The sequence below is a fragment of the Rhodotorula graminis genome (assembly GCF_001329695.1).
Source record: "Rhodotorula graminis WP1 unplaced genomic scaffold RHOBAscaffold_8, whole genome shotgun sequence".
Lineage (NCBI taxonomy): Eukaryota > Fungi > Basidiomycota > Microbotryomycetes > Sporidiobolales > Sporidiobolaceae > Rhodotorula > Rhodotorula graminis.
In genome coordinates this window covers 910144-935332 of record NW_017264935.1, presented here as the reverse complement: position 1 = coordinate 935332, position 25189 = coordinate 910144, and the positions used below count along the sequence as shown (strand labels likewise).

The 25189-nt window shown below is 68.1% G+C and overlaps 9 protein-coding genes across 9 annotated transcripts; 3 read left to right on the top strand and 6 right to left on the bottom strand.

The window, feature by feature from the left end:
* Window positions 1–150: 150 nt before the first annotated feature.
* On the bottom strand, window positions 151–2215 carry RHOBADRAFT_48626 (uncharacterized protein; the record flags this gene model as incomplete). The annotated part of the gene is made up of 12 exons (XM_018415166.1): window positions 151–404; window positions 476–516; window positions 602–647; window positions 719–759; window positions 826–939; window positions 1046–1244; window positions 1347–1418; window positions 1488–1571; window positions 1649–1765; window positions 1846–1893; window positions 1982–2009; window positions 2121–2215. 12 exons carry the CDS (start codon window positions 2213–2215, stop codon window positions 303–305), a joined length of 987 nt encoding a protein of 328 aa, XP_018270510.1. The 3' UTR covers window positions 151–302.
* A 222-nt stretch (window positions 2216–2437) lies between these two features.
* RHOBADRAFT_65269 (uncharacterized protein) lies at window positions 2438–3771 on the bottom strand. Its single transcript, XM_018418669.1, has 6 exons — window positions 3734–3771; window positions 3574–3618; window positions 3352–3423; window positions 3018–3154; window positions 2692–2816; window positions 2438–2602 (listed from the first exon to the last, which is right to left on the bottom strand). The coding sequence occupies exons 1-6, from the start codon at window positions 3762–3764 to the stop codon at window positions 2515–2517; spliced, it is 498 nt and encodes a 165-aa protein (XP_018270509.1). The 5' UTR covers window positions 3765–3771; the 3' UTR covers window positions 2438–2514.
* A 496-nt stretch (window positions 3772–4267) lies between these two features.
* Window positions 4268–6532, bottom strand: RHOBADRAFT_48625 (uncharacterized protein; the record flags this gene model as incomplete). The annotated part of the gene is made up of 9 exons (XM_018415165.1): window positions 4268–4320; window positions 4354–4390; window positions 4479–4834; window positions 5012–5493; window positions 5562–5639; window positions 5773–5928; window positions 6001–6018; window positions 6094–6166; window positions 6454–6532. 9 exons carry the CDS (start codon window positions 6530–6532, stop codon window positions 4268–4270), a joined length of 1332 nt encoding a protein of 443 aa, XP_018270508.1.
* Window positions 6533–7296: 764 nt separating this feature from the next.
* On the bottom strand, window positions 7297–11388 carry RHOBADRAFT_54275 (uncharacterized protein). Its single transcript, XM_018417228.1, has 3 exons — window positions 10771–11388; window positions 9367–10705; window positions 7297–9297 (listed from the first exon to the last, which is right to left on the bottom strand). Exons 1-3 carry the CDS (start codon window positions 11374–11376, stop codon window positions 7340–7342), a joined length of 3903 nt encoding a protein of 1300 aa, XP_018270507.1. The 5' UTR covers window positions 11377–11388; the 3' UTR covers window positions 7297–7339.
* A 267-nt stretch (window positions 11389–11655) lies between these two features.
* Window positions 11656–13681, bottom strand: RHOBADRAFT_54274 (uncharacterized protein; the record flags this gene model as incomplete). The annotated part of the gene is made up of 5 exons (XM_018417227.1): window positions 11656–12368; window positions 12443–12542; window positions 12616–12888; window positions 12973–13195; window positions 13523–13681. 5 exons carry the CDS (start codon window positions 13679–13681, stop codon window positions 11795–11797), a joined length of 1329 nt encoding a protein of 442 aa, XP_018270506.1. The 3' UTR covers window positions 11656–11794.
* Window positions 13682–13932: 251 nt separating this feature from the next.
* On the top strand, window positions 13933–15759 carry RHOBADRAFT_37480 (uncharacterized protein; the record flags this gene model as incomplete). Its single annotated transcript, XM_018413437.1, has 8 exons — window positions 13933–14098; window positions 14155–14190; window positions 14261–14637; window positions 14779–14871; window positions 14920–15043; window positions 15113–15353; window positions 15431–15537; window positions 15608–15759. The coding sequence occupies 8 exons, from the start codon at window positions 13933–13935 to the stop codon at window positions 15616–15618; spliced, it is 1155 nt and encodes a 384-aa protein (XP_018270505.1). The 3' UTR covers window positions 15619–15759.
* A 30-nt stretch (window positions 15760–15789) lies between these two features.
* Window positions 15790–17355, bottom strand: RHOBADRAFT_54272 (uncharacterized protein). The gene is made up of 3 exons (XM_018417226.1): window positions 17148–17355; window positions 16961–17079; window positions 15790–16890 (listed from the first exon to the last, which is right to left on the bottom strand). Exons 1-3 carry the CDS (start codon window positions 17265–17267, stop codon window positions 15825–15827), a joined length of 1305 nt encoding a protein of 434 aa, XP_018270504.1. The 5' UTR covers window positions 17268–17355; the 3' UTR covers window positions 15790–15824.
* Window positions 17356–18185: 830 nt separating this feature from the next.
* Window positions 18186–20960, top strand: RHOBADRAFT_44943 (uncharacterized protein; the record flags this gene model as incomplete). The annotated part of the gene is made up of 10 exons (XM_018414517.1): window positions 18186–18262; window positions 18326–18609; window positions 18678–18993; window positions 19064–19241; window positions 19306–19597; window positions 19681–19910; window positions 19989–20189; window positions 20267–20671; window positions 20748–20813; window positions 20886–20960. The coding sequence occupies 10 exons, from the start codon at window positions 18186–18188 to the stop codon at window positions 20958–20960; spliced, it is 2124 nt and encodes a 707-aa protein (XP_018270503.1).
* Window positions 20961–23938: 2978 nt separating this feature from the next.
* On the top strand, window positions 23939–24905 carry RHOBADRAFT_27984 (uncharacterized protein; the record flags this gene model as incomplete). The annotated part of the gene is made up of 6 exons (XM_018412810.1): window positions 23939–24300; window positions 24381–24394; window positions 24460–24474; window positions 24541–24608; window positions 24681–24787; window positions 24861–24905. Coding segments are annotated over 6 exons (610 nt in total), but the record flags the coding sequence as incomplete, so codon positions are not given.
* Between the last annotated feature and the right edge of the window lie 284 nt (window positions 24906–25189).

Genomic DNA, 25189 nt, shown 5'->3' with positions numbered 1-25189 from the left:
GGTTGAACGGCCTGGACGAAGAGGAGCATCCGTCGAAGCTCTGCCGCCGCGCTCGCTCGCGCTGACAAGTTCGGCGCTCTCGGGCCTCGGCTCGTCTCGCTTTCGCCACCACCGTCTGCGCCCGACCTCTCTCAGGGACAGCCGCAACGTGCAGTGATAGAGAGTCAAGTTGCAGGTGCGGCGGCCGCTCATTTAACTCCGAGACGGGGAGCTGCCGCACTTTTCTGGATCAACGACAAGAGAGAGAGAGAGAGAGAGAGATGCGGGTTGCTGGGGGAGGGAATAGGGACAGAGGTGGGGCTCTAGAGGAGCGTCTCGCCGAGCGCGCAGCGGATCAGGCTCCGGCCGACGTCGACCGTCTGCTGCACGTCGCCCTCCATGGCCGCGATCGACGGGTTGATCTCCTGCGCCCAGTGTCGTCCGAGCAGTCAGTGACGGTGCCGAGAAAATAGAGAGAGAGAGACGAGGGACGCACCATGATGTCGAGCGAGACGAGGCGGCCCGTCTCGGCGAGAGCTGCGAGAGGACGAGAGGACGATGGTCAGGCGGACCGTGCGCGACGAGACAGGACGCGAGAGAGAGAGAGAGAGGGAGGACGCACCCTCGCAGATGTAGTGGCCCTCGCGGAAGGTCAAGCCGCCGCGAACCTGTGGCGAGGAGGGAAAGAGGAAAGGTCAGGGCCCGCTCGAGCCGGTTGAGGACCGAGGTCTCGACGCACGGCAGTGCCAGTCGACGGCGCGACAGTCGGGTCGAGAGCATCTGTGTGGGCGAGGGCGCGTCAGGGCTGACTCTCGGGCCGAGGGAAGAGAGGGAGGAGGGACGCACCGACGTCGAACGAGAGGTGGATCGGGCGGTCCTTGCCGACGTGCTCGAGCGCCATCTCGACGACCTTGCCGATGCCGTACTTGTCGACGTGGTGCATCGAGAACGCCTTGATGTCTGCGGCGCGAGGTCGACAGCGTCAGGCGGGGCCAGACTGGCAGAACGAGCCGGGCCGTCGACGAGGACGAGCCGGCTCGAACAGGAGAACGGCCGCCCGACGCACTGTTCTCCCTCAGGATCTTGCGCTCGCCGGCGTCAATGTCGCGCAGGCCGATGTAGACTAGGCGCTCCGACTTGAGGACGGGCTCGATCCAGGCGTACTCGGGGATCTCGTCCTTGGACGTGCCGGGGAGGCCCATGAGGAACGACACGGGGCACCCGTGCAGGTTGCCCGACGGCGTCGTCAGAGGCGTGTTGATGTCCTGCAGGTCAAGAGGTCTGGGTCAGTCGTCCGGATCATGGCACTCGCGCCGACGGGAGGGCTCTCTCGCCGAGCGTGAGCTCGTCTCGACGGCGGGACTCACGGCGTGCGCGTCGACCCAGATGAGCGCCGCGTCCGGGTGCTGCTTGAACGTGCCGCTGACGGTGCCCATGGCCTGTGCGCATGCAGGACCAGGGTCAGTTGACGTCGCTCGAGAGAGAGAGAGAGAGAGAGCCGGACGCACGAGCGAGTGGTCGCCGCCGATGGTGACGGTGAGCTGGCCGTTGCTCGAGTGCTTGTAGACGCGCTCCGACACCTCCTGATTGACCTGCGGGCAAGCACGACGAGTTAGTGCGCAGTCGACGGCGAGAGAGAGAGAGTCAGAGAGAGCGGCCGAGGGCGCACCTTGCTCACGAGCCGGGGCTTCTTGAGGACGCCGATGTCGGGGTCGGGCTTGTCCGACACGAGCGAAGCAGACTCGAGCGTGTCGGCGCCGGCAAAGTCGACCTTCCACCCGAGGGCCTGCGTGCGAGCCCAAGACCACGGTCAGCTTGCGAGGGTCGACGACGACGGCGAGAGGGAGCAGGAGGGAGGGGGCGCACCTCGATGTCGCCGACGAGGCCCGACTCGATGAGCTGGAGCGGACCGGTCTGCGTGGACGGGAGGGACGAGGTCAGCTCTACCGCATTCTCTCGGACGCGAGGACCGTGGGGAGGAGGACAGGGAGAGGGGACGCACCTCGACGCCAGGACGCGGCTGTCCACCACTGCAGGGCACGCAAGAGAGTCAGTCGGCGTAACCGAGTGGGCAAAGGGGCGGGCCTTGGAAAGATGGGCGGAGCGAGGCGGTGCCGAGTGGACGAGCGAGCGGGACTCACGAGAACGGGGCGCACACGAGCCCGATGGTGGGCTGCGCGGCCTTGAGGTGGCGGTACTCGTACGTGGGCTTCTGCTGCGGCTCGCCGAGGGACATGGTGGGCTGGTCGAGTGGTGGTGGAGGAGGAGGAGGTGAGCGCCGAGCGAAGCGGCCACCCGTTGAAGATCACCTGATTCTCGCTTTCCACGTGCGCGCTCGTCGAGAAATTGCTTGCTTGCACGCTCTCGCTCTCTCGCACGTCAGCAGACGAGCGCGCTCACCTTGTGGTCGCAGCGGGAGCGAGTCTCGTCCGGCCTCTCTCGGACCGCTTACTCAGGTGGTCGAACCGATTTTACAACGCGCACTCGCCCGCTCTACACGCGCGCACGTCCTCCCTGACACCGAGAGCCCAACGCTCAGTCGATGCGGGTGATGAGCGGCGCCTTGCGCGCCGGGCTCGCGCTCCGTCCGCGCGCAGCTCGTGCCGGCTCCTTGGCCGCAGGCCTGTCGCGCACGAGGGAAGAAGGCTCGTCAGTACATGCGTCTCGAAGACGTCGACAGAGAGAAGATGAAAGAGGGAACGAGAGACGCACTGCTCTGTCGGCTGGACGAACGCAAAGTCGCACGCGAGGACCTTCTCGAGGAACGGCTCTTGAGGCGCCTCGGCGATGGCCTTCTCAGCCTCGGCCTTGGTCTCGTACTCGACGAGGGCGTAACCCTGTGTGCGCGTGCGACACACGAGAGGGTCAGTCTCGGGTTCCGCATCGCGCCGGACTTCGCCCTCGCGACAACGGCGTGTGCTGCGCCATCGCCAGCGACGTCGCAGCGACGGCAGCCTCGCGAGAGCGTGACATGTCGTCGCAGCTCGGCCAGCGCGACGAGCAGCCACGAAGGAAGGGCAGGAAAAGCGCGAGCGCACCTTGATGAAGCCCGTCCTCCGGTCCAGGTTGAGGTGCAGGTTGCGGACCGTGCCGTAGTCGCTGAACCGGTCCATGAGGTCGTCCTCGTTCGCCTCCTCGTGCACGTTGGTGACGATGATGATCCAGCCCTCGATCGCTGACGGAGGCGGGTCGGTGCGTGCGAGTCGGGGAGGGCGCGAGGAGGAGAGGGAGGTGGTGGGGGAAGGTGAACGGGTGCGACGGCGAGATGCGGCGAAGGAGAGGGCAGGAGGGGGAGACAGAAGGTCAGTGTGCTGCTCGAGTCGCTCGCGCACCGCCTCCTGACCGCCGGGAGGGAGCAAGAAGGGTGCTCACATCGCTGCGCCTTGTCGCCCGTGTTCGCCGACGGCGTGATCGTCTGGTACTCGCCGCGCGTGTCCTCCCGCTCTGCAATGGGCGAGAAGGGGGGATCTGATAGTCAGCGCCGCTGCTCAGGGACGTGAGGGCGGCCGGGTCAACCTCATCGCCCGGCGAGAGCTGCTCGGTCGTCTTGCGAGCCAAGACCGCCAGGGAGAGGGGTAGAGAGACAGGACGCACCGTCCTTCGAGTTGAAGCCGCGGCCCTTGCGCTTGACGGCGGCGTCTGCGTGGCGAGGAGCGAGGGCGGACGGCGCGGCGGGGGAGACGAGGCGGAGGAGGAGGACGAGGGGCAGGGTCAGGTCTGGCGCGGGGGGCAAGTGCAGAGAGCGTGGGCGCACCAGAGTCGACTTCCATGCGGTCGGACTGCATCTTGCGCGGGTGTGCGAGAGGGTGAGGGGGAGGCTAAGAGGGTGCCGGCGAGCGGCGAGGAGGCGACGGCGCGCTCTCGTCAACTCTCCTCGTAGGCTTTCAGGACACGTGCAGCACACTCTCACGATCTCGTGCATCTCTCTCGCGAGCGCGCTAGTGCGCAAAATGCCGAGGGGAGCTCGCCAGAGGGAGGGGAAAAGGGCGAGGTCTAAGAGTTACAGCACGACGAAGCGAGACGAGGGAGGGAGGGATAAACGGGGTGGTGCGGCGCACTCGCGAGTACTGGAGGAACAGGACGGGCGAGGGTAGGCGGCGGCGGTGGGGGCGGAAGGGAGGGAAGCGGAGTGGGGGAAGATGCGGGCTGAGGGTCGTGAACGGCTTGCGATGGTGGAACTGCGAGTGGTGGTTGGCGTCGTCGGTCGCCTTTTACTTCTTCTTGGCGTCCTCGACGTAGACCTTGGACACGACACCGGTGCCGACTGCGAGAGGGCGAGGGGAAGAGGTCAGTTCGGCGCATCCTCGACTTCTTCCTCGACGACGCCGACGACGAGGACGCCTCGAGGGAGAGAGAGAGGAAGATGAGACGCACCAGTCTTGCCGCCCTCGCGGAGAGTGAAGCGCGAGCCCTGCGCGGGAAGAGAGGGTCAGGAACGGTCTGGACTCGACGCGGTCCATGGAGGGCCTGAACGCCCTCGCCAAGTCGAAAAAACTCACCTGCTCGAGACCGATCGGGTGCACGAGTTGGCCGACGAGGGTGCACGAGTCTCCCGGGAGGACCATCTTCTCCTCGCGGTTTTCCGTCCCTTCGGGAAAGGTGAGTCCGACGGTCACGTCAGACGTGCGGATGAACAGCTGGGGGCGGTAGTTGTCCATGAAGGGGGTGTACCGACCCCCCTCCTCCTTGGTCAGAATGTAGCACTCGGCCTCGAACTTGCGGACGGGCTTGATGGTGCCGGGGGCCGCGATGACCATGCCGCGCTTGATCTGCTCGCGCTTGACGCCGCGCAGGAGGGCGCCCATGTTGTCGCCGGCCTCGCCGCGGTCGAGCTCCTTGTGGAACATCTCGATGCCTGGTCGAGGGAGAGACGTCGAGATGCACGAGTGGCGGGAAGAGGCGGCGACGAGGAGGAGGAGGGGGAAGGGGTGCGAGCGGGGGGTCAGCGACGGCGTCCTCGAGTCCTGAAACGGCTCCATCTCACTCATGCTGCACCGCGACGACGACACGAGCGAAGAGAGAGGGGACGCACCGGTGAGGGTCGTCTTGAACGACGCGCCCATGCCGACAATCTCGATCTCGGCGCCCTTGAGGATGGTGCCGCGCTCGACGCGGCCGGTGACGACGGTACCGCGGCCCTGGATCGAAAAGACGTCCTCGACGGGCATGAGGAAGGGCTTCTCGAGGTCGCGCGGCGGCTGGTCGAGCCACGAGTCGACCGACTCCATGAGCTCGAGGACCGACTCCTTGCCGATCTTGTGATCGCGGTCCTCGAGGGCGGCGAGCGCCGAACCCTTGACGATCGGCGTGTTGTCGCCGTCAAAGCCGTAGGTCGACAGGAGGTCGCGCATCTCCATCTCGACGAGCTCGAGCATCTCGGCGTCGTCGACCTGGTCGACCTTGTTGATGTAGACGACGAGCTTCTTGATGCCGACCTGGCGGGCGAGGAGCAGGTGCTCACGGGTCTGCGGCATCTGGCCGTCCGACGCCGACACGACAATGATGCCACCGTCCCTGCGAGAGGAGAGCTCGTCAGTCGGGAAGGCTCGAGACGTGACGAGAGGACCGAAACAGGGGCGTACATCTGAGCGGCACCGGTGATCATGTTCTTGATGTAGTCGGCGTGTCCAGGGCAGTCGACGTGAGCGTAGTGGCGGTTGCTGCAGGAGGTGCGGCAAGAGAGTGAGCGCGCGCTCTTCTCGCCCGCGAACGGTGGCACAGATTGGCCCGGCGATGGCGCCACCTCGGACACGATCGACGAGTGTACACGACGGTAGAGGAAGGGCGACGCACCCAGTCTCGTACTCGACGTGCGCGGTCGCGATGGTGATGCCGCGAGCCTTCTCCTCGGGCGCCTTGTCGATGGCGTCGTACGCGAGGACCTTGCCCGAACCCGACGCCTCGGCGAGAACGCGCGTGATGGCGGCGGTGAGGGTCGTCTTGCCGTGGCTGCGCAACAGGACGACCGAGCGAGGTCAGCGGACGTCGGCGGGAGGGAGGAAGAAAGGCGGTGCGACGGACTCGACGTGGCCGATGGTACTGCGCGCAGGCTCGAGAGGGTCAGTCTCGTCGCGATAGAGGGAAAGGGTGACGGGCAGAAGAGCAAGGACGCACCCGATGTTCATGTGCGGCTTGGAGCGGGTGAACTTGCCGCCAGCCTCGGCAGCGTAGCCACGGACCGGTCCGACTGCGGGAATTCGAGGGTCAGCTCCGTGTAGTACTCGAGAAGGAAGAGCAGGACGCACGGGCACGACCGAGGACGGCAGCGCGAGGAGCGACGGCGCGGAGAGCGGCGGCCTTGGGGAGCGCATTCGGGCGAGCGGCAACCGCGACTGTGCGTGCGACGAATTCGATGCACAGGCAGAAAGTGTCAGCTAGTCCCACCCATCGAGTTGGTCCACGCAGAACCGGAAACGAGGCACTGTGGCGCTCGACCGGGCGACGAACGAGGCGATGAGAGGAGGAGGGACGCACAGGAGCGGGCCGAAGCGGCGAGCGACGGCGAGAGCTGCTTGTTGGCGGTAAGGCGAAGGGCCTGGCGAGTGGCAAGCATGGCTGGTGGCTCGGGTGCGAGTGCTGGACGTGGACGACGAGGGAGGTGCGCGATCTCGGCCGCGGAGCAGAGCCAAAGCTTTCTTGACAGCACCACTCGCCCGCCTCCCACGTCGCCCCGCTGGGCCGTCTTTGAGCCGCCACCATTCGCCAGCAATAACAGACGTCGAGCGAGCCACCCGCACCGTCCCAACGAGCCGCCCTCGCCCACTTCTCGACTCGTCACGCCCTCATCGCTCGAGCGACCTCACGGCGACCACACTGCTTCCGCGGCCGCAAGCTGTGCTTCACGTACATCAGCTGTGCCCTGTGGCTCCTTGCGCCCCCCTCAGCTGCAGCGCGGCCGCTCCCTCGCCGAGCAGGAGGGTCGAGAGCACTGCGGTGGCCTCTGAGCTGCTGCGGCACCCCTCGGCTCCTGCTTCAGTCGCGCACGCCTCGGCGGTATCCCAGAGCCTCCAGCTATAGCTTGCGGCACGAAATGCTGCCGAATCAGTGCTCCCTCGAGTCGGCCTCGGTTCAGGAAGGCCGACTCGTCTGGTCGCTTCGAGGGCCCTTGTCGCCTCGTTACCAGCTTCCGTAGCTCTGCAGAAGCGCGCGCGAGAGGCACTTGCTCTTTGCATCGACCGAGAGGGGGTGGCAGCCACGTTTGCGCTGCGCAGAACCGGACCCAGGTCGTTCAGATCTTCCGAGAAGGCTTTCGCTTCGTCGCCGCTCGTCGACCTCGCGGCAGTAAAGAGCATGAGGAGAGCTCCGAACGACCATGCTGAGAGAGCTCAAGGCGGGTTTGCTCAATGCAGGCTCTGCCCTTCTACTCGTCCCCCTCCACCTCCTCCTTGATCCCGGCCTCGCCCGCTCCGGCCGCCGGCTTCTGCTCGCCGCCCTGCTGCTGCGCCTCAACGACAGCCTTGGCGAGCCGCTTGTACTCGTCGAGGAGGAGCTGGATCTCGCCGAGCTTGAGGTCCGCCGCCGAGCCGACGTCGACGAACCGGCTGTTGGGCTGCAAGGCGACCGACGCCAGGGCAGGCAAGGGCGAGGCGGGTGCGGGTGCCGGTGCGGACGACGACGATGTAGAAGACGAGGTGGCCCAGGGCGACAGCGCGACGCCGTTGAGCGGGTTGAGGAGCGACGACCTGCGTGACGAGACGGGCGACGTGCTCGCTGCCGGGCCCGACGACGTCGGTGGTGCCGCCGACCCGCCGCCAGCAAAACGATGCAGGCCCGACAAGCCCGCCAGTCGCCCGCTGAACGAGCCCGAGCGCGGCTCCTCGGCCGCCGGCGCCGCAGCAGCCCCGGCTGGGCCGCCCGCGACGCCGACTGTCGCGCCCGCCGCACCAGCGGCACCCGCCGCCGCGCCGACGACGCCGTCGCGGACCTCGCCGAGTGCGCGCCCGAGCGACGAGTCGCGAAAGTTGAGGAACGACGACACGCTGCGGATCGAGCGGGCGTCGTCGTCCTTGTCCTTGAGCGGCGCCTCGGCGGCCGTTGAGCGAGGGTGACGAGGCGGCGGCGGCGGGGCGTACGCCTCGGCGGTCGTCGTCGGCGCAGACGGCGTGCCCGAAGGCGACGACGGCGTGACGACGACCATCTCCTCGCCCTTGGTCCGGGTCGCGCTCGGGCCTGACACGGCGAGCGGCGCCGACTTCTCGTCGCCGTCGAGCGCGAGCGTCATGGCCCTGCTCGATCGGGCGCTCGACCCGGTCCCGCTCGGCGACTGCGACGCACCGAGGCGCGAAAAGGTCGCGCTGCGCCGGAACGGCAGGCTCTCCCTCGCGCGGCCCCTCGCGCCCTCGAGGACCGACTTGACGTCCTCGAGGCTGCGAGGTGCGGCCGCCGACAGGCCCTTGGGCCCGAACAGCGCGTGGTACGACGAGCCGACGAGGCCGGTCAGGGCCGTGTTGGCCGAGCCGACGAGCTGGTCGGCCGTCGTCGACACGCGCGAGCGCAGGAGCGAAGGCGTCGTGTAGGCGCGAGGACGGGTCGTCGGCGACGCGAGAGACGAGGTTGACGGCGACGAGCCGAGGGAAGGGGTGGGTGCGCCGCCGCCGCCAGTCGTGCCGCCGAGGAGCTTGGACGACGACAGGCCGAGGGACGACACGTCGACGTGGTTGAGGAACTCGACGACGGCGTCAAAGTTGGTGGCGCAGAAGCTGCTCTGGCCGCGCAGGAGCGACTCGGACCGGAACCGGTGGACAAAGTGGAGGTGCGACACGAGGTGGGGCGGGTTGGCGCGCACGACCGAGTAGATGAGGAGGGGAAGGATGAGGTCGGCGCTCGAGGTGGCCGTCGTCGAGGCGATCGAGGCCGGACGACGCTTCGTCTCGAAGATCGAGACGGGAGGCGAGGGTGCGGCGGTGGCGACGACAGGACGCTCGAACATCGAGGAGGACGTCGCGTCGAGGACGGACGTCGACAGCTCGTTGGCCTCGGGCAGCTTGATCTCGGGCACGTCGCGCTCCTCGTTGGGCAACGGCGCTCGCGGCGTCTTGAGGAGCTCGTCGTCCGACTGCTTGTGCTCGAGGTGCCGCGGCGGTGGCGGCGACATGGCTCGCGACGGCGGCAGCGAACTCGAGCGGGACGACGCGTCGTCCATCTCGACCTCGACCGGGTGGTCCGAGAGCGACGCCTTGTCGGCCTCGTCGAGGTCCTTCTTGAGCGGGACGGGCGGGAGCTTGCTCAGGCCGTCGACGAGGACCTTGTGGCACTCGACGAGGATCGCGAGCTTGGCGCTCGGCGTCCGCTCGTGCGGGTCCTCGAGGCGGTTCAGTTCTGCGGGCAGGTGTTGAGAGCATGTCAGTACGGGATGACGGCGAGGCGACGAGAGACACAAGGACGCACGACGACCGACGAGCGCCGCCAAGTCCTCCAAGCTCTCCCTCGGGCCGCTGCTCCTGCCCTCCCACCCCGGCAGCTCCTCGCCGTGCTCGTCGTCGCCGAGGTCGATCCCGAGGTGGTCGAGCCCGAGCTCGAGCACGTTGAGCGCCGCGATCCGGCTCGCGAGGTTCTCGTCCTCCTGCAGGTCCCGGCTGCCGCCGCCGCTCGCGCCCGTGCGCTCGTCGCGAGGCGCAAAGAGGCGGTCGTGCAGGACCGACGTCGCGAGGTCCTCGAGCTGCTCGAGCGCCGCGTCGACGCGCTCCTCGAGCTGCGAGAAGTCCTCCATCGACGGGGCGGCATCGGCGGCGGTGGACGAGGACGAAGAGGCGTCGACGTCGCTCGAGGCGGTCGGCGACCCGAGGTTGCGCGACAGGTTCAGGCGGACGTGGTGCATGGCGTCCTGGTACGCGTCCGAAACGTCGGCCGGCTCTGCCGCAAACAGGCTGTCCTTGACCGGCGCCGACGCTCCCGCTCCCACCGCCGCCGCCGCCGTCGTCGTCGCCGGGGCCGCCGCCGCGCCGCTCGAGCCGCTCGCCGCACCAGCCGGCGGCGGGCCGAGGCTCGTCGCGAATGCCGCGAGCTCGCCGAGCACGTCTGCGTCGCCCTCGACGCCCGGGACCGCCTTGCCCGCGCGGCGGATGTGCGCCGCCGTCGCGCGCGTGATGGCCTCGACGACCTGGTCGCGACGGACGACCTTGCCGACGGCGAGGACGGGCACGTCGATGCTGGCGGCCTTGCGCGTCGCGGCGGCAGGGTCGCCGTCGGTGGCGGCGGGCGAGGCCTCGCCCGAGAGGAGGCCGGCGGGTGCGGCGACGACGGGCGGGAGGTCGGACGAGTCGGTGGGCGTGGGCGTCGGGGCCTGCTTGGCGAAGAGGGCGGCTAGGCGGCTGGTCGTGCGCGAGGTTGGAGGCGGAGAGGGCGTGGAAGGGGTGGAAGGGCGAGCGAGAGGGACCGAGAGGTGCGTGATGGCCGAGATGAGCATGTTGGACGGGTAGGTCGTGCCGGTTGGCGGCGCAGGAAGCGGTGCGACGCCTCGCAGCGCCCTGAGCGTCTCGTCCTTGGCCAAGTCCCGCTCGACCGTCTCGCCTTCGAGGACGAGGCCGCCGCAGCTCGTAAAGACGAGCTCGCCGCCCGTCAGGACGCCTCGAAGCCCGCTCAGGGTCGCGAAGCCGCGCTCGATGGCGAGGTGGTGGCTGGTCGGGGCGGTCGAGGGCGCATCGAGGAGGACGACGTGGTCGAGGAGGAAGGCGGGCGTGAGCTGCGACGGCGAGTCGAGCTTCTCCGCCGGGAGGAGCAGTGTCGCCTGTGGGTACCGGCTCGAGTCAATGACGAGACCGAGAGAATCGGAGAGAGCGAGACGGGGCGCACCTTGCCGCGCGAGACGAGGTCCTGCAGCCCTGCCAGCTCCGGCTCGGCGCCGACGCTCGCGACGCGCGTGACCAACGCTGCTCCGGCGCTCTCGGCGGCGAGCCCGAGGGCCTGGAGCTCGGCCTTGAGGGCCTGGCGTTGGAGCTGCTCCTTGGCCTCGGACACGGAGCGGGCGTACTGCCGACCCGAGGGCGACGGCAGGCTCGAGTTGCTCGGGCGCGAGACGAGCGGCGGGAGGAACGGGGCGCTCGTCGGGGCGAACGGCGGGGACGACATGGTGCTGCCCGGTGCGCTCGACGACGACGGCGAGAGCGGGCCCTCTCCCGGCGAGACGAGCGCCGAGGACGGCGAGGTCGAGGTGAAGGACCCGGTGCTCGCGCCTGCTGCCCGACGCTTGCCCGCGCTGTACACGGCGTAGGGCCCGCTGCTGCTCGTGCCCGTGCCCTGCGAGTCCTGCTGCTGCGACGACGACGACGCGAGGAGCGGGTGTTCCGAGCCACGCAGGCTGCGACGGCTCGACTGGCGCGACACGCTCGTGCGCGGGGCGGGCACGTCGGCCGAGGCCGAGTCTGCGGATGGCGAGCTCGAGTCGCCCAGGGGACCCATGGCGGGCGCGCGTTGACGACGAGGGAGAGGGACGCCGAGGTGGGGGAGGAGCGAGGTGATGAGGGACGAGGGGGCGTGGCGCAGGTCGAGGCGGTCGTGGAAGTGATGTGCGAGTTAGCCGAGTGCACGCTGTCGGTGCAGCCCTGCTCTCGCCGAGGTGAGAGCGAGCCGAGGTGCGGACCAAGTCGAACGAGGTCGAGGCGACAGGCGACTTTCACGAGAGCCGAGCTCCGAGTCCTCTCAACGAGCGTGTGTACCCTCTCTAACACGCAGCGACGTAGTGCGAAGGCGAAGCGCCGTCATTTTGCAGCGGCTGGACGGCCAAGCGAGAGAGGGAGAGAGAGGGGGAGTCTACAAGGGAGGGGGAGACACGAACACACACAGCCCTGCTCGCTCGAGCAACACGACCACCCAGGTTCTACGCCGACGCACTGACCCCGTCGACGCCCGCCTTGGCGCCAAACGCCCGCACGACGCCCGTGCCCGTCGCCTCGGCGAGGCTCTTGGCCGCGCCCTCGACCGCCGCGAGCGCGCACATGGTCTCGAGCCGGCTCGGCTCCTTGAGGCCCGCGCGCACCTCGTCGTCGGTGAGCGGCAGCGGCGCGAGGCCCTCGCGCGCGCGCTGCTCGTTCTCCTGTCGCCGCTTGGCGACGGCCGGGTGCGTCGCCTCGAGGCGCGTGCGCTCGCGCGCGAGCTGGCGCGACTGGAACGACAGCGTCGACAGGTGCGCCTGGTGCGTCTCGAGCGCCGTGAGGAGGTGCGACAGGGGCTGGGTGAGGGGCGCGGGCACGGTCGCCGACTGGATGTGCGACGAGGCCGAGGGGGAGGGGAGGGACAGCGGCGAGAAGGACGGGGTCGAGAGCGGCGACGAGGGACCGGCGGGGGAAGGCGCCGTCAGGGTCGAGAGGAAGGCGGTGAGGAGGGCCGACGAGTGGACCGAGACGGGCACCTCCTCGAGGATGTTGGTCGGGACGAGCTTGTTCTCAATGAGGCTGCGGCGACGGGCTCGACTCGGTCAGACTAGGTTCCTGTGACGCTCGAGAGAGTGAGAGAGAGAGTGGCGCACCTGGCCGTGTCGAACTTGCCCGAGCGGTACGCGTCGATGAACGCCTGCGAGAGGCGGTACGCCTTGAGCCCGACAGCACCCTGGGTCGCACTCGCGATGTCTGCGCGCACGGGTCCAAGTCAGAAAAACCTTCTACTTCTGCGCTCCAGATAAGGCGAGAGAGTGAGACGCACCGTAGACGAGCGCGATGCCCTTTGCCGCCTTGTTCGCCTCGCCGCTCGCGAGCTGCGACTGCGGGCGAGCGCCGAGGCCCGCACGCGCGACCGGCTGCGCCTTAGAGCCGCTGCCGACACCGGCGCCGCTCAGCTGGGCGCCGACGAGCGCCTCGACAAAGCCGCCCGTCGCGAGAACCTGGCCGTTGTTGGACGACGTGTAGAAACCGACGACGGCGGCGTCGGCGTTGACGTCGGCCATGCGGCTCACCATCTGCGTCGTGTACTTGGCGGCTTGAGGATGCGGCGGGTCAGGCGGGATGCTCTGGAGGGCAGACGCCAGAGCGAGAGAGAGAAAGGGAAGAAGCTGGGACGCACCACCCTTGATGCCCTTGTTCTCGTCACCAGCGCTCGTCGGCGGGCCCGAGAAGGTGCCGGCGGGGAGGCCAAACGAGTTGGACACCTCGAGGGTACCGTTCGAGTCGATGCCGAACAGCTGGCCGACGGCCGGCTGGAAGGTGACGGTCGCGTTGGACGTGTTGGGCGGCGCCGGGACGACCGTGTGCGACTCGCGCGAGTGCTTGATGATCTTCATGAGGGCCTGTGTGGGAGAACGAGATGTCAGTGAATGGCCCTGACACGGAGTGCGGCTTGTTCGACCTCTCGCGAATGAGCTGGGCAGAGGGAGGAGGGGTGGAGGGGACGACGGCGTCTCGAGGGGCGTGCAGCCCGCCGCGTTCCGTGCTGACCACGCAGAGAAGTGCGCCGAGCACTGCTGTACGTCGCCCCGTGTCCGTGGGGACGAGAGCGGGCCGCTTCATCGGAACCACCTCGTCCCGCCTCAGCGTGTCGCCTCGGTGTGGCCCGCCGCAGAGGCGGCCGCGCGCCGCTAGTGGCTCGACAGGGGACGAGGGACGGCAGGACTGACCAGGCCATCGACCCTGACGCGCTCGACGCGAGTCTCGACGAGGCCCCTGTCGATTTTGGCCTTCTGCTTGGACGAGAGCTGGGTCGCCTGCTGGACGGGCTCCTGGACGACCTCGGGGGCGGGAGCAGCGATGCTCGCGAGCGTCTTGGCCGAGCTCATGGTGACGGCGGGTGGTGGTGCAGAGGCGGTGGCTTGTCCTCGAGCTCTCGCCTCGTCTCGAGACGACAAAGGCGAAACCTCGCTCGTCTCCCACGGCACGAGAAAACGTGTGCTTGCCTGTGAGCTGCCTACGACTCTTCTGGCTATCCGTCGGGCCGTCCTCCTGCACACTCGAGAGCGCGAGCCGGCCGACCTCGCCGGGTCGACCGGCTTCTCACCTCGTCGCCTCTCCTCCTCACTCGACGCCGCCAATGACCATCTCGGGCGCACTAGCCTCGTGTAAGTCCCTCTCCAGACCCTACCCATGGACTCGACTGACCCACATTGCTCCCGCAGACGAGGAGGGCCTCGTTGCCAACGTCCAGCGCATCTCGTCGCTCGAGTCGACCTTGCGCACCCTCACCTGGTTCTTGCCAGGTGCGTCCGCGTGCATCCTGTCCAAATAGACCCAGCTGACACCTTGCGCGCAACAGGCCGCTTCCAGGATGCCGAGATCGCGTCCGAGGGCCGTTCGTCCTCCTCTCTCCAGTCCCCACCTCGCGCGACCGGCCCACTGACTCGTCGCACCCTCGAACACAGTCTCGTCCGTCCTGAACCTCGTCAGCCTCTACCACGACTCGATCCTGCACCGCGCCGTGTCGTCCCTCCCCGCACCCTTGCGCCCTCCACCCACCTCGCACACTCGCTACACCCGCCACTACACCCTCACGTCCAAGCCCTACTCGGTCCTCGCCCACACGCTCAGCGCCGTCCAGGCCCTCGAGCTCCTCCTCGAGATGGCCGCCCGCAAGCGCAAGGGCACCGCCGCCCAGGAAAAGACGGTCGTCGCCCTCGAGGCCCTCAAGGCGCTCCTCCGCCTCGGCCTCATGGGCGCCACGAGCGGCCGCACGGGCGTTCAGCCCCCGGTCGCCGAGCGCCAGGTCGACCCGGCCCTCCTCGAGCTCAACCGCGAGAAGGTGGCGCGCATGCGACGCGCGCCGGCGGCCGCCCAGGGCGAGGGCGTCACGGCCGTGCCGCCGCCGCGCAGCGCCGCCGACGTCCTCCTGCGGCGCGAGGAGGGCGCGCACGAGACGGCGATTGGCCAGGCCGACGCCGAGACGGTCGAGAAGGAGTTTTGGACGGGCGCGCGCACTGGGTACGTGCGCCCGACGCTCGCGTCGCTGCGGCAGGGGGCGGGTGACTCGGCGGCGGTCGGCGGCGGGTTCGGCGCCGTCAAGAAGGGCAAGGACGTCGGCAAGGAGTACCTCTTGTCGAGGGTGCTCACGATCGAGGACGTCAAGCGGCCGCAAGACCTCGTCGCCAAGGCGCACGGCGTCAAGCGCCTCGCCGAGGTCATCTGGATCCTGCGCCCGCTCATCTACGGTGCGCCTCGCCTCTCACTCTCTCGTTCTTTTCTCCCGGACAGGGACTGACCTTGGTCGATCGTCGCAGTTCTCGCCATGCGCAAGTACGGCAAGCGGCACACGCTCCCGTTCCTCCTCTCGCTCGCCCTCGAGTACCTCGCCTTCTCGCTGCGCCAGTCGACCGACCCCAAGCTCGGCTCGGACAAGGCGTGCGGCCCGATGCTGCCCCGGGGCACGCCGAGCGAGCTCGAGAAGGACGAGACGGCCAAGAGGGGGCGGGCGTTCTGGTGGTACCTCGTCCGAGGACCCGTGTGGGAGAGCTGGACCAAGTGCGTCCCTCTCTCTCTCATTGTGTCCTCCCAAGACGTCGTCGAGCGACCGACTGACCGTGATTGCTCGCTCGCAGGCCGCAGCTCGAGAGCATCGGGCGCAAGTTCGAGGACAAGCCGCTCGTCGGGTTCGTCTCGACGCTCCTCAACGACTACATCCCCTTGTACGACGAGTACTACTACTGTGCGTCATGCCCTCCCTCTCGCCTTGCCCGCCGGCCCTCGCACTGACCCGCCTCGAACCCTGCGCACAGACTCGGCCTGATCACCTTTCCCCTCTCGCTCGTTCACCTCCTCGTCGCCCATGTTGTGCCTCCCGGTCTGTCTGTCCTAGCTGTCCTCTCGTTCCATGTACCTCCTCCCGAGACGCGCAGGCCGAGCCGCAATGCAGAAGCTGTCCTCGTCCTCCTCGAGAGCGAGCGCGCGAGAGAACGAGACAGAGAGAGCGCGAAAGAGGAGGTTGCACAGTGACTACAGGTCTCCTCCACGAATCGCCGCTGCGACGTTCTCGACGAGCTCGTCACTGCCTTCCTGCTGCTGCTGCTGCGACGGCGACGGCGACAGGTCCTGGGCGCCGAAATGCGGCATCTCGCTGACCTTGGCCGGTCCGCCCATCGCGCCCTCGAGGTTGAGCTCCGCCCTGATCTCGTCCGCCTCGCGCTTGCTCGTGCGCGACGAACCCGCCGCCGCCCGCCCCGGCTCGCCCTCCTCCTCTGCAGCCTCAGGCAGCGGCCCGGCACGCTCGAGCGCGCTCACGGGCTGCACCTCGAGCGTCGCGCCGCTCGGCGACGGCATGTCGGCGAGCGTCGCCTGCTCGTGCGGCGAGAGGCGCAGCGTCGTGACGTCGACGAGGGGCGCCGAGAGCGCTGCGCCGCCCGCGCCGCCGACGGCGGTCGCGCCTGCGAGCTCGGCGGGGAGTTTGAGCGGTACGGGCGGGTCGGCGACCTTGGCCGCGATGACGGGCTCGTCGGTCGCCGCCGGCTTCTCGGGCAGCGGCGGCGGCTCGATGCGGGCCTCGCCCTGCGCGTCGCGCAGCCGGCGCCGCTCGTCCTCCTCCTCCTCGAGCTCGCGCGCAAGCTTGTCGAGCTCGTCCTCGCCGAGGTCGTCCGTCTCGATCCCCTCGAGCTCGTCGCGCGCAACATCGCTCGCGAGCGGTCGGTCGGGGAGCGGCCGCTGAAAGTTGACGCGCTCAAACTTGAGCGGCGCGGTCGACGGCAGGACGGGCTCGATCGTGCGGGTCGCGTGCGAGAAGTTGAGCGGGGCGGCGCGAGGGGCGTCGAGAGGGGTGAGGGTGCCGAGGCCGGACGAGAAGGTCGAACCCGAGGCGATCTCGCGCGCGAGCTCGTCTAGCTCGGACGGCGACAGGGACAGCGAGGCAAAGTCGTCGATGGAGGGTTTTGTAGAGGATGCGGTGCTGCCGCTCGAGGTTTCGGCGCCTGCCGGGGCAGCGGTCGACTCGGCTGATGATGCTTGAGGCGGGACGGCGGACGGTGCGGCATCGAGGCGAAGGAATTGGCGCAGCTCGCCGAACTCGACCCTGTCCTCGCGACGAATGTCAGATCTGACCTGGTGACGCGCAGGTCACAGAGGGAGAGAGAGGGACGCACGCATCGTCAAACTCCTCGACCGAGCCCACGGGCTCGCCGTCGACGAGGAGGAACGGCAGCTCGTTGCCGTTCCTCGCCTTGCGTTTCCACAGCGACTTGGCCGCCTCGTCGGCCGCGACCTGTGGAAGAGAGAGAGAGTCAGCCGTGTCGCAGCGGCGCAAAAAAGGAGGAGAGCGAGCCGACGCACGTCGTGTTCACAATATGCGATTCGGAGCGACGTGAGGCCTCGCCTGACGCGCTCGTGGCGGCCGCGGATGGCCGGGTTGGACAGGATCGAGGTGACGAAGAGGTCGATAGTGGGCGGCATGGCGCCTGCGAGGTTGCGGACGAGCCGACGTGGCCTCGAGGTGGGGAGCCTGAGGGCGACGAGGAGGAGGTTGGCGAGGACGAGGGGCTGGTGCGTGCGTCGAGTGCGGTGCGGCCTTGTCGCAAGTGGCTGTGCTCGTCGGGCTGGCAGACTACAGCTCGTGCGGTGGTGGGTGGAGACGAGCTCGCGTCTCGTCGTTCTCATCCTCCATGCCCGGTCCCCTCGCCCGACACCCCTGCTTTGCGCCAGCCAGAGGGCACAACACGAGCAAAGCCTTGCGCCAGGCCGCGCGTGCAGCTGCTGCCGCCGCTCTTCCTCCCCCTGCTCCTCCTCCCTCCCTCGTCGTCATCTCGTCGCCGAGTCGGAGCGGCCTCAGCGTGTCGGCGAGGCGGCCTTGCGCTTTCCGAGGCACGTCGAGCTGTTCTCGAGGCTGGCCCCGTGCCGCAATTCCGCCCCCGATGAGCTCTCGCGCGGGTGCGAGGCTGTTCCTCCCGGTCCCGCTCTCCCTCTCGCTCGCTGTCTCTTCCGACTCGCGGGTTCGAGTGGGCAGCTCGCTCGGGTTCAGCTTCGAGTCTGTCGACGACAGAGTGGGCACCCGTACCTCTCGCGCCAAGGCCATCAACTCGTCCCGCTCGTCTCGAACGTTGATCGAGGCTCGAATTCATCACCTCCCTGCTCCGTCGGCGGCGTCCACGGTCGAACGCTCCTGCTCTCTTTCGACTCGAGACGCTCTCGAGGAGGCACCGCGAGCTGCAGCTCGATCAAGGCGTTGCTTGGACGCGGTCGGACCTCGTCTCAGACGGTCCCGAGCTGCATCTGACCCCGTCTCTCGCGAGGGAGCTCTCGTGCGCCCTCGAGGCGCCCTCGTTCTCTGGCTTCTCATTCTCTGCTTCTCGCGCACACCTCGATACGCTCGCCATGCGTCCTCATCTCGTACACCTGCTCGCCGTCGCAACGCTCGTCGTCCTCGTCGACGCTCAGACCTGCGCAGACGGGTACGTCCTCTCTCTCTTCCCCTCTGTCTCCCGTCCGCCCCTCTGACACGCCCTCGCGAGCAGTACCTCCCTGTACACGCCGCCGGGCTCGGGCCCCGTGTGCTGCATCACGCAAAGCGTCGTCACCGGCGCCATCTGCGAGAACTTGGTCGTCTCGGGACAGCCTCGCACGGCCTGCTACTGGACTCGCCGGCCCGACGACATCCGGTTCGCGTTCACGATCCCGCAGGCCATCCAGAACGTCGTCGGCGTGACGCTCAAGGGCACACACGGCGAGTTCCTCGACAACTTCTCGCCCGACTACAACCGCCAGCGTGGCTCGATCGTCACGACGTCGGGCTTCTCTGGTGCGTCCGCGCATCTCTCAGTCTCTTCTCCTCGGTCGTGACCTGCTCACAGACGGTCCCGACCGCAGCTGCCGCCGGCCGCAGCTGGATCGTCCTGCCCGGGTCTTACTACGGCCGCACGGGCCCCGGCGGCGGTCTTCCATCGGCAGGGACCGCGGGTACTCGTGGTGTCGACTGGGCTCGTGGAGGAGGCGCGAGCGCCCTGTTCGGCAGCTACACGCTGGTGGCGGCGGGCGGGGGCGGGCAAGGGCCCGCGTACGGTCTCGGCTCGGACGCCGACTCTGGCTACTACGCGAGCACTGCAGAAGGAGAGCCTGCTCGCCTCGGCGTCGGTGGAGGCGGCGCGGGCTTCTACGGCGGCCTGGCGGCGCCCTACCTCTACAAGTGCGTGCTCGGACCCTCTTTCTCCTCTTTCCTGGACGCGCTGACCTCTCGTCCTTTCATCCCTGCGCAGCGCGGCTTACAGCTGCGGGAGCACGTTCTCGCCTCGCACGTGCTACTACCCAGTGTACGGCCCGAGCGCCGGCGGGCTGTCCGGCAGCTCGGGGTCCTTCCCGTCGGGCTGGACCCGTGGCGGCTGGAACGGCGACGGGTCGACCGCCGCTCGTCTCGTCACCTTCACGTTTGCCTGTGTACGTCCCTCGCGTCCTTCCCTAGCGAGATTCTACTGACCCCGTCCTCGAGGCTCGTGCGCAGGTCAGTCCCGAGCCGACGACGACCATCCGGCTCCCGACCCCTGCCGCTACGGCGACCGCGACCAACGTGCTCACCGAGCTCACGACGACGACGGCCGAGCCTGGCACGCAGACCGCCACCGTCACGGTCGAGAGCGCCCGCCCGCCCGAGTTCGTCGACGAGACGTCGACGCCCGACCCGACCTTGACGACCCGCACCGACACGGCGACGACCTTCCCGCCCGAGAGCACGGCGTTCTCGACGTTCACGCCCGAGACGTCGACCTTCTTCGAGTCGCCGACCGTGACGACCAGTGCGTCCCAGGCCACCTCTCGCGCCTTCTCGGACCCTTTTCTTCAGCATGTGATTGACGCTCTCCCTCCTTCCTTCCCGCAGCACCTGCTACGAGTACCATCTTCGAGACGTTCACGCCGCCTACGTCGTTCTTCACCGAGACGGTCGAGGAGCTCGTCACGCCCGCAACCGCGGTCGAGACGGTCACGACGACGCCGGCGACCCGCATCATCCCGACGATCGTCACCGAGCTGCGCACCGTCTCGAGCGGTACCTCGACGTCGGTCGTCTCGACCACGACGGGCAGCGCAAACTGCTTCCACTTCCGCATGGTGCGCCTCGAGCCCTTCCCTCTCCCTTCTCCTCCTGCGCCTCGGCCCAACTCACTCTGCCCCTCCTCCCACGCCCAGGTCTACCCTCCAGCATGCTGCCCGACCGCCTACATCAAGGGTCTCAAGCCATGGACTGGCGCAGCAACCCTGCGTCGCCGCAACGTCGTCTGGGCTCGCGATTTGACAACCATCTTCACGCCGAGCGGTACGACGACCATCACGACTGCAACGACGGCAACCTCGACGGCAGTCAACACCCCCGACCCTATCCTCGTCACCGTACGTCGCCGCTCTCCTCTGCTCGCACGTCTGAAAGCGACCTTCCTAAACCCGATCTCACGCTCTCTCGCTCGCAGGACACGGCGACAACGCCCGGCCCGATCACGACCATCACCCGCACCGAGACGCTCGAGCCCGCCACGGTCGTCATCGACGAGACGGCGACGGTCGAGGGCGTGGCCTCGACGACGACCATCACCCTGACCGACCCGGCGCCCTCGATCACGGTCACCGAGACGCAGTACGTCGAGGCGGCGACGCCGCTCTTCACCGACGTCTCGACTGCCGACGCGCCGAGCTCGACCGCGACCGAGACGAGCTTGTCCACGCTCGAGACGCCCCGCTCGACCGTCAACGAGGAGGCGCCGACGCCCATCTCGATGTCGACCGACTTCTTCACCGAGTACAAGACCGTGCCTGCGACGACGACGACGAGTACGGCGTACTCTCGCTCGACGACGTGCGCCGTCAAGCCGCCTCTCGTGCGTCCCCTCTTCCCACCCGCCCTCTCTTCCTCACGAGTGCCAGCCCTGACTCGCTCCTGTTTCTCGCTCGCAGACGCTCAAGTGCTCGATCCCTGCTCTTCGCGGAGCCGATCAGGTCGTCCAGGTCGCGCTCATCAAGGTGAGTTCGCCCCTCCTCGACCTTCTTCCCTCCTCGAGCCGTTCCACTAACCTCTTCTCGACGGGCGCGCAGGCTCAAAAGTTCCTCTCGGGCAACCGCGCCGTCCAGATCGACTGTGGCTCGGCGGGCGTGTGGAGCTACGTCTAGGTCGGCGAGGCCGGCGAGGAAAGGCTCGTGCGCGGTCGTTTGCTCTCTCTCTCTCTCTCGGTCGTCCCCTCTCCCTTGTACCGCTTCTCCGGGTTCTCTTGAAATGCAGCAGCGCTCTCTGTCTTGACTGTTTGAGGCTGAGAGACTCTGAGCGCGAACGAGAGACGGCGGCGCGAGAGAGAGCGGCTCGTGCACCCGTCGTCCGCGCCAAGTTCGGCTCGTCCTCTCGACTTGCTCAGCTCGCAATACTCTCGCTAGGACTCTCCTTCTCTCTCTTTCGCGCTCTCGCATAACCCTCGACGACATCGAAAGGAGGAGAGATAGACAACAAGTTGCAGAGGACGACGACGAAGAGGAAGAGGGGAGGGGATGGACGAGTGTTTCCCGGTAGGTTAAACCCTCGCTGTCAAAAGGCCAGAGGCCCACGGTTGATCGGCGGAGATGGGAATTACCGGGCCCTCGAAGCTGCTCCCACCTGGATCCCGCTCTCAAGCCGCACGTCCTCGTCCCACCAGGCCAACCCGGCGGTCCGCCTCCACCGACAGACTCAGTCCTCCACGAGGGGCGGCGAATCACGAAGGCGGAAGGCGGTGCTGGAAAGGAGGCCCTTTGGTGTGGCGGGTCGAGGTCGAGAGGCGAAAGCGGGAGGTTTGGAGAGGCGAGGTTGGTCTGCACGCCGCCAGCGGAGGACGGGACACCAAATCGAGGCGGGCTGACGGGTAGATGCCGCCGCCCGCTCGGTGCTCCTGCTGCAAGACTGGGTGTGCCGCACGAGGCTCAGAGGCCTGTGCGGACCGGGCGTGGTGGAGAAGAAAGAGAAGAGAGAGGGCGCGCTCGCTCGCGCTCTTGTACCGGTCGAGCTCGAACGGTCAAAAAAAGTTGCTCGTTCTGGCAAGCCTGCTTGTGAGGCCGCTTCCCCCTTTGCGAGTTTGGCGCGTCGAGACTCTGGGGGAGAGGCGGGGTCGCTGTCGTCGTTGAACTTGGTGGGAGCGCGGAGGAGCTCCTCCCACCCTTCTCTCGCACCCCCCCCGCGCCCGCTCGCTCGACCAGCGCAGAGATGAACAGCACACGGCCTCGCATGCTGTCGTCGCAGCCCAAGCGCAGCTGGGGCGACTCGGACGGCGAGGAGGAGAACGCGCGCCCCGAGTTTGAACTCACCGCCGACGACTGGCCGCCGACGCCACCAAAGCCTCGCCCGGCCAAGCCCAGCACTGCCACCGCCAGCTCGAGCACCGCCACCAAGCCTGTCGCGCGCTCCGCCAGCAGCACGAGCCTGAGCAAGGCCGGCTCCGCCTACCCGTCGAGCAGCCTCTCGCGCCCCATCGTGTCCAAGCCCGCCGCCGCCGCCGGGCCCAGTACGAGCAGCAGCAGCAGCAGCAGCAGGCCGCTCCAGGCCAAGCCGTCGTCGACCAGCCTCGCCAAGAAGCCCCTCGCCCCGATCTTCCGCACCCAGTCCGCCTCTGCCTCCTCGTCTTCGACCTCGACCTCGCGCTCGACCAGCGCCGGCTCGTCCGCGTTCGCGTTCAACAACCCGACGACTGCCCGCTCGACAGGGCCCTCGGTCCTGCCGACCAAGCGCGCCCTCCCGTGGGAACAGCTCGAGGAGACGTCGTCGCGCTCGTCTCGCGGCGGCTCGGCCAACTTTCACGAGCTGAGCGGGCCCTCGGGCGCGAGCAGGCTGTCGAGCGGCGTCAAGGGCCAGCTCCTCACGAGCGAGTCGATGGACATCAAGCAGAAGGTCGTCCTCAGCCCCGAGCAGCAGATGGTGCTCAAGATGGTCGTCGAGAACGACAAGAACGTCTTCTTCACGGGCTCGGCCGGTGCGTCCCTCTCTCCCTCTCTCTCTCTCTCGCGCGCCCTTTCCCGAGTCGAGCTGACCGCTGCTCGCCCTACAGGCACGGGCAAGTCGGTCCTCCTGCGCGAGATCATCGCCTCGCTCAAGCGCAAGTACCGCGGCAACACGGACGCGGTCGCCGTCACGGCCTCGACGGGCATGGCGGCGTGCAACATCGGCGGCACGACGATCCACTCGTTCGGCGGCATCGGGCTCGGCGCGGGTACGGCCGAGCAGCTCGTGAGCAACATCCGCAAGAACAAGCAGGCCGTCGCGAGGTGGCAGCGCTGCAAGGTGCTCGTCATCGACGAGGGTGCGTCCCGCTCTCTCTCTTCCGTGTACCTGCACCCCGAGGCGAGGCCCTGACGGCGTACCTGCAGTGTCCATGGTCGACGGCTTCCTCTTCGACAAACTCGCCAAGATCGCCGAGGCGATCAAGAAGAACACCAAGTCCAGGTCGGCCATCCCGAAACCTTTTGGCGGCATCCAGGTGCGGCCTACGCCCGCTCGAGCTCGTCGTCGCGTCGCACAGCCCGCTCACCGTGTGCCCCCTCTCGCGCAGCTCGTCGTCACGGGCGACTTCTTCCAGCTTCCGCCCGTCACCAAGGGCACGACGCCGACATTCGCGTTCGAGGCCGACGCGTGGAAGCGCTGCATCGACCACACGGTCAACCTGACCCAGGTCTTCCGGCAAAAGGACACGGGTGCGTCGTCGCCGACTCGCTCCGCCGTCTCTCCCCTTCCCGCCTCCTGACGAGTCTCTCTTCCCGACACGCAGAGTTCATCGACATGCTCAACGAGATGCGCTTCGGCCGCCTGTCCTCGGCGTCGATCCAGAAGTTCAAGGGCCTCGCGCGTCAGCCCAAGTACACCGACTCGCTCGAGCCAACCGAGCTGTGCGTCGCTCGCCCTCCCAACTCTTATGGCCCATACTCGATGACTGACTCGCGCGCCCTGATCCGCAGCTTCCCGATGCGCAACGAGGTCGACCGCGCCAACCAGAACCGCCTGCGCGCGCTGCCCGGCGAGGAGACGGTCTTCAAGGCCGAGGACGGCCTCAACGACCACCGTCCGCAGGTCGACAAGAGCAGGAACACGTACCTGTCGAACTTTATGGCGCCCGAGACGCTCGTCCTCAAAGTCGGCGCCCAGGTCATGCTCATCAAGAACCTCGACACGACGCTCGTCAACGGCACGGTCGGCACGGTCGTCGGCTTTGGCGTGCCCGAGCTGCAGGAGAGCGACGACGACGACAACGGCGACGAGTGGGTCCTCGGGCAGAAGGGCGAGCAGGTGCGCAGCACGACGGGCGGGGTCAAGCCCGAGCGCTCGGCGCAGGAGGCGCGCAAGCGGCAGAAGGTGGCCGAGGGGGTCGCGGCGGGCAAGATCGAGATGGGCCCCGTCGTCGACTGGCAGACGCCGCACGGCATCGAGCGCAAGGTCATGGTGCGCGAGGAGTTCAAGGTCGAGGACAACCACGGTACCAAGCTCGCGTGGAGGAAGCAGGTGCGTCCGCCTCCCCCCTCTCTCTCTCTCTCTCTCGGTTCTCTTCGACATGCCCTGACCTCGTCCTCGCTCGCGCGCAGTACCCGATCATCCTGTGCGTCTCACCCTTCTCCGCTCGTTCGCCGGCCCTCACTGACCCTCCTTTTCCCCACCCTGCAGCGCCTGGGCCATGAGGTGCGCTCTCTCTCATCCCAACACACCCACGACGAACGTCACTGACTCGGATCCTCTCACTCGCAGCATCCACAAGTCGCAGGGCCAGACGATCGCGCGCGTCAAGGTCGACCTCGGCAAGGTCTTCGAGAAGGGTGCGTTCTCCTCCCTCCTCTCCCTCAGTACCGTTCCCGCGGCCTGTCTCACGGTCTGCCACCCCGCACCAGGTCAGTCGTACGTCGCGCTGTCGCGCGCCACGTCGCTCGAGGGCCTGCAAGTCCTGCGCTTCGAGGCGAGCAAGGTGTCTGCGCACAGCAAGGTCGTCGAGTGGAGCGTGCGTCCCTCTCTCTTTCCCTCGCACGTTCTTCCTCAGGAGCACACAGGCACTGACGTGCCCTGTCCCACAGCGCTCGCTCCAGGTCCTCGGTTGAGCCGCCTCTCGCCTCTCGCACTCGCTTTTCCCTCTCTCCCTCCCTCCTCGCGTCCTCTCCTCCTTCGACTTTCCTCCTCGCGTGCCCTCCCTTGTCCATACCTCCCTTCGCGCCGCTGCAACGCGCACTCTGCATGTCTCGTCCCGCGAGGCTCGAGAGGTGCGAGAGGTCGGGCGAGAAGTGAGCGAGCCGGGGTCCGTGCGCCTCGAGAGGAAGGAGAGCTGCGGCCGTCGCGCGCAAGTCGGCTCTCGATGGGACTGATCTCGACAGCTTCGACGTCGCCGAGGGGCTCGTCGCCGCAGCCG